The following is a 5,000-nucleotide window of genomic DNA, read 5'->3' as shown; positions in this document are numbered from 1 at the left end:
AACAATTAGACCCTTCGCCCTCAAGGGCCACAGGTTAATAGCCCATTCGGCTTCGCCTCATGGGCTATTGACCCGCAGCCCTTGCGGGCAAAGGGTCTAATTGTTAATAATATTCAACATAGCAATTGAAGCAGAAAATAAAAACAATCAACTTACCGATCGTTTCTTTGATCTCATGTCATGCGCAACAACCCTGCCCTTACAATACAATACATACTTAATGATCTCTCGCCGTAGGGGCTTTTCAGGGCCAATGAAACGCAATCACGATAAAACAGAACATTGAACAACAACTGTAAAGAACACCAACTGGCTGGAGGCAAGCTACAATAGTTGGCTATTTACAAATGCAGCTGAGAAGTTCAACCATGGACTACCAGAAACAAGTTCAACCAGTGGTCGATCAGAACGTGTCTTGAACCCGAGATCCCCGGATCTCAAGGCAAGTGCCCTGATCACTGGTCCGCACTGCCTCAAACATGATACTTGATACTGTGGGCATAACCCAGGCATCCTGACCACAAATCTGCACATCTCAATTGAACACAATTAGAATATGGCTATCGTTGCCTTGGCAGCAATAAAACATATTCACAGCATTTCAGCATTGTCATGTGCTATTGTGTAAACATTTGGAATTTTCTTGGAGTGGTTAAAATTACTCTGTAAATGTTTTCCATCAAAGTTCGTAGCATCTATTCCAAGGGTAAATCTTTTCCCCTCTGTTTGCGAGATTAGCATACCCCAATACTTTGTGAAGGTCACATGGCTGTAATAAGGGTGTGGTGGTCTTTGGTGAAATTGGCGATCCTTGTAAAAATGTAAAAATATAAATTAGTTTTACACTGGAATTGCATAATTTTATAGCTATCAAATTAGTTCTAAAGCACTTCAATTTAATCACTGTAAACCCAGAGTGACAGGACACAACCAGTTGGCTATGTCGTGTAGGAATAATATCGTTAACTTTCTACATGAAAATTTTCTTGTGTGTAGGTTTGCTTCCAAATGGATGTCCCGTAGAGAACGGCTGGAGAAGCTTGGGAACCTACCCAAAAAGTTCAGTAATGTTTATGTCAAGAACTTTGGAGAAGACATGGATGACGAAAGATTCAAAGAACTGGCTGACAAGTTTGGAAAGGTTTTGAGTCCGAAGGTGGTAGTTGATGATACTGGGCGTTCAAAAGGGTTTGGTTTTGTCTCCTATGAATCGCCTGAAGAGGCTCAACAGGTAGGTTGTAGTTAAAATTAAACTCATTGGTCTTTAACTGCTCTCAGGTACTTCATGAAACTGGGAAAGGCTCCAGCCATGTGACTAACCATACCTTATGATTATTGGAGAGATGAAGCTTATTTAGGTGGTGTGAATGTTGATGCCAGAGGTCCTGATGTCAATCCTATCTTAACTTTTTCATCAGAATTTTAGAATTGAAATGGTTATAGTCTGCTTCAACTAATAAATAAACTAGTAGCAATCTTGGATCATTAAAGTGTATTTGAAAGTCGCTTTGGAAGGAAAGCAGAAGGGTAGGGAAAGAAACATGCTCTGACAAAGGCACTTGGTCTTTATAGCAAGGTGCCATATGCGTCGTAATGCCTTTTTTCAATTGGAAGTCATTTAATGGAATCCCAACAATTCATTGCCTTAGGAGACAAATCTTTTTTGGGAAATCGACAAAACGGGAGTGCATTTCGACCCAAAGGCAACCCAGCTATGTGCATTGTTCGTGTGTTTTGATTTTGTGTATTTGGTAAGAAACTCATATTTTATTTTTCCTGGTGTTTTTGTATTTGGTCACCCTGCGAGCAGAGCCTCCTTTTGTCCTTTTCTTTACTGAGGAGGAGAAAAGTAGGCTCTGCCCGAATCACGTCAACTCTTTGAAGCCGCTGCAGTCCGAACTTCTGGACTAGTCAATCTTGTTTTCTCTCGTCAAACCGGTTATTCCAGTGCGAGCGTACCTTCAGTGACAAAACCAATGGTTATAATTGAGCCCGCTGTACCATGAAAAACCAAGATGGCGGCGAGATCTGGCATATTAGGCTTGGGTTTGAGACTGTATCCTGGCAACATGCAACGCATATTCAATAAAGATCTTACTCGATTCATACAGAGCCTTTCTCGAGAACGCCAAAATCGAGCAAGCAAAAGAAAGGCTCTGCTAGTGGGGTGGTATTTGGTAAGAAACTTGTATTTTAGAAATTCATAGCTGAGCAACTTGAAATAGTCAGCATTAATATTGTCAACAGTGATGAGCGAATGGAAAATGTCTGTCGTGTCTCGCACTTCTTTACGTGCTCCTGTGAAAATCAGTTAACTTTACTAATAGGTTGACACATCACAAGTCCGACCTTGACCTTGTTGGCAGTGCGAATTGCAACGTCTATTTCCTGGAAAACACACCCGTACACAGCTTCCTGATGTAAACGTATTATCAATCATATTGGCTGGAGATACTTTGAACAAATCGACACAAATTCCCTCACCTTGGCGAAATTAAAAAATTAAAACAGAGAAGAAAAAAGACACCGGAACACACACATAGAACCAGGGCTTTTCGCATGACAAGGTACCTGTGTTCACTGTGGCTAAAAGTAAAAAAGTAAAGTGGTGCATTTATATAGCACCCTTATCACAACGTCTCAAAGGCGCTTTACAATGATCAATTTACCCCCAGCGGACTGGAAGCATATATAGGCGCAAATTGCAGCCGCTTCTAAGCAGTCCATGCATGCTGGTACTCATTTTACTGACCTCGGAAGGATGGAAAGCTGAGTGAACTTTAGCGGGAAAGAAGGTCGCCAAATATTCCAGTCTCAGCAGAACCGGGAATGGAACCCGGGACCTTAGGGTTGGAAGGCAGAGATCTTACCACTGCACCAACCCCTCCGCTGTTAAACCGATTTACCCCATGAAATCAAGGCAAAATTCCAGCCAGCCAGCCAGTCCATCAAAAACCTTGGAATCAACTGGCATCGAAAACAATGTCACCTAAAAACAACACGAGAGATCTTGGAAAATGACATAAATAGTATGTGTTCTCCTCTGTGGAACGCAATAATTATAGTTATTTTAGTACTGGAGCTGTGGGAATAACCAACATTAAATTGAGATTTTATCTGAATGAGAGAATGGACATGCTATTCAACATACATGAGCAATGCTGTAGAACATGCAAAACATAGCAGAGGTAGAAAATTTCGACGAGTGATAATCTGCCCTAAACAAGTACACTCTGTTGGCATGGAAATTAAGGTAACAATTTAAGCTGAAGGGGAATCGTATATTAACCGATTGACTCCCAGAGGTTCCCCATTGATGAGTAAAATCGTCTGGCGTTAAACAGAGTAAAATACTAAGTCTGGCCGGTTTAGGCCGGTTTGGCGTCAAAGGGTTAAGGTTGTTAATTACAGTTACTTTTAGTAAGCCTCTATCTTGTAGGTGATAGAAGGATTAGAAAGGGTATGATCTTGCAGGCCATTGAGAGTGGCATGGCCTTAGGAGACATGAGATGATGACAGTGGTGACCGTGAGGATGATCAGCTTTTAATAGGAAATTTATTTTTTCTCTAGAGGCAGTGGATGAGCTGTGTGGCAAGGAGTGGAATGGCCAAAAGTTGTATGCCGCCAGGGCTCAAAAGAAGGCTGAAAGACAGATGGATCTCAAGTCCCAGTTCGAGAAGAAAAAGATTGAGCGCATCAATCGTTACCAAGGTGTAAACTTGTATGTCAAGAACTTGGATGATACCATTGATGATGCCCGTTTGCGAGAGGAGTTCAGTGCATATGGTACCATCACCAGTGCAAAAGTCATGATGGATAATAGAGGCAACTCTAAAAGTAAATTCAAAGTCCTTAAGCAAATTTGATTGGTTGTTAAAAGTTTCATTTGTCACTTTAGCAAGAAATCAGTCCCTGTCATTCAGATTAAAAGAGTCATTTGAAGGGCTCTGAGGTAAAAATCCTATGTCAACTCTCAAGAGTTTTGTTAGGCAGACAGTCCTTATTAGCTATTCAAAGTGAATTGTTTTCAGTTACATTGATAAAAGGTATTTTTATGAGAATATCTCGGTGAAGACACAGAACGCTTTTTCAATTCACATAAAGTTATGCTGTAGATAGATAAAACTTATTTATCAGATCTTTTCTTTAAAAAGCGGTTTTCACTCAGGTTTAGACGGTCACACTCCATCTTAACAGCAGTATTTTAAAATACACGTAATTATGATGAATGACACTAATGAATGTTTTTTTCTTCCTATTGTTTATTCGAAAAATACCAACGTTTGTCAGATCACGTTAATGGTTGACCATTTCAAATAAACGATTGTATAAAGGTGCAATTGATTGTGCGTCTCCATGCAAATTGCATTATTGTATGTTTCTAATACGCCATTGATTGTCATACTATGCAATTGATTTTATATTGGTGTTGATGATTAAGCATTGCGCGAGATTGAAAGTATATTTGTTATCTTTGATTGTCCAAAGGTGCAATTGTTCATCCGTTGATGCTATTGAATGTTAATACACATGCAAATAGCGTTATTGAAAGTTCGTTGGCGTTAATGAAGTTCGTGGAAGTGCTAATGAACGTATATTTGCCGTATAGTAGTTTCAACTGTTGACGCAAATGAATGTATATTTTGCATAAATGAACAGCAAAAGGTGTAATTAATCATTTTAATATTAAATTAATTAATTAGGTTATGCTGTAAGACATTTTAACTTAGATTACTACCATTTGCGTCCATCCTTGAAGCGTGACAAATTTTGCGCGATCGAAGTTTTACTTTTCAAACGTTAATGGTTTGTCCGGTTATGTATCACTTTTGACCAATGAAACGTTGGCGGTTCTGTTGTGAAATTGACAACGTTTTTGACGGCATACCAGCATGTTTTGTTCACGTGTTCTCAAAGTTTTTAGGTTTTGTCGTGAGAGCGTTCGGGTTTTGCATAACCGCCCTAATAACGTCTCTGCTCGTTTTGCAATGGAGACAAA

General features: G+C 39.8%; 1 protein-coding gene across 4 annotated transcripts in view; it reads left to right on the top strand.

Moving 5' to 3' along the window:
• LOC138003402 (polyadenylate-binding protein 1-like) overlaps positions 1 to 5,000 on the top strand; it is a 22,030-nt gene that overhangs the window by 7,327 nt on the left and 9,703 nt on the right. For all 4 annotated transcript variants that reach the window (XM_068849451.1, XM_068849450.1, XM_068849453.1 and 1 more), the window contains exons 3-4: positions 997 to 1,231; positions 3,574 to 3,838. In XM_068849451.1, the coding sequence (XP_068705552.1) occupies positions 997 to 1,231; positions 3,574 to 3,838 (500 nt within the window). The remainder of the gene's footprint in view (positions 1 to 996; positions 1,232 to 3,573; positions 3,839 to 5,000) is intronic.

This window comes from Montipora foliosa, chromosome 5, assembly GCF_036669935.1.
Source record: "Montipora foliosa isolate CH-2021 chromosome 5, ASM3666993v2, whole genome shotgun sequence".
Lineage (NCBI taxonomy): Eukaryota > Metazoa > Cnidaria > Anthozoa > Scleractinia > Acroporidae > Montipora > Montipora foliosa.
Note: the sequence above shows the minus strand (reverse complement) of the source record. Positions and strands in the feature narration are given on the sequence as shown.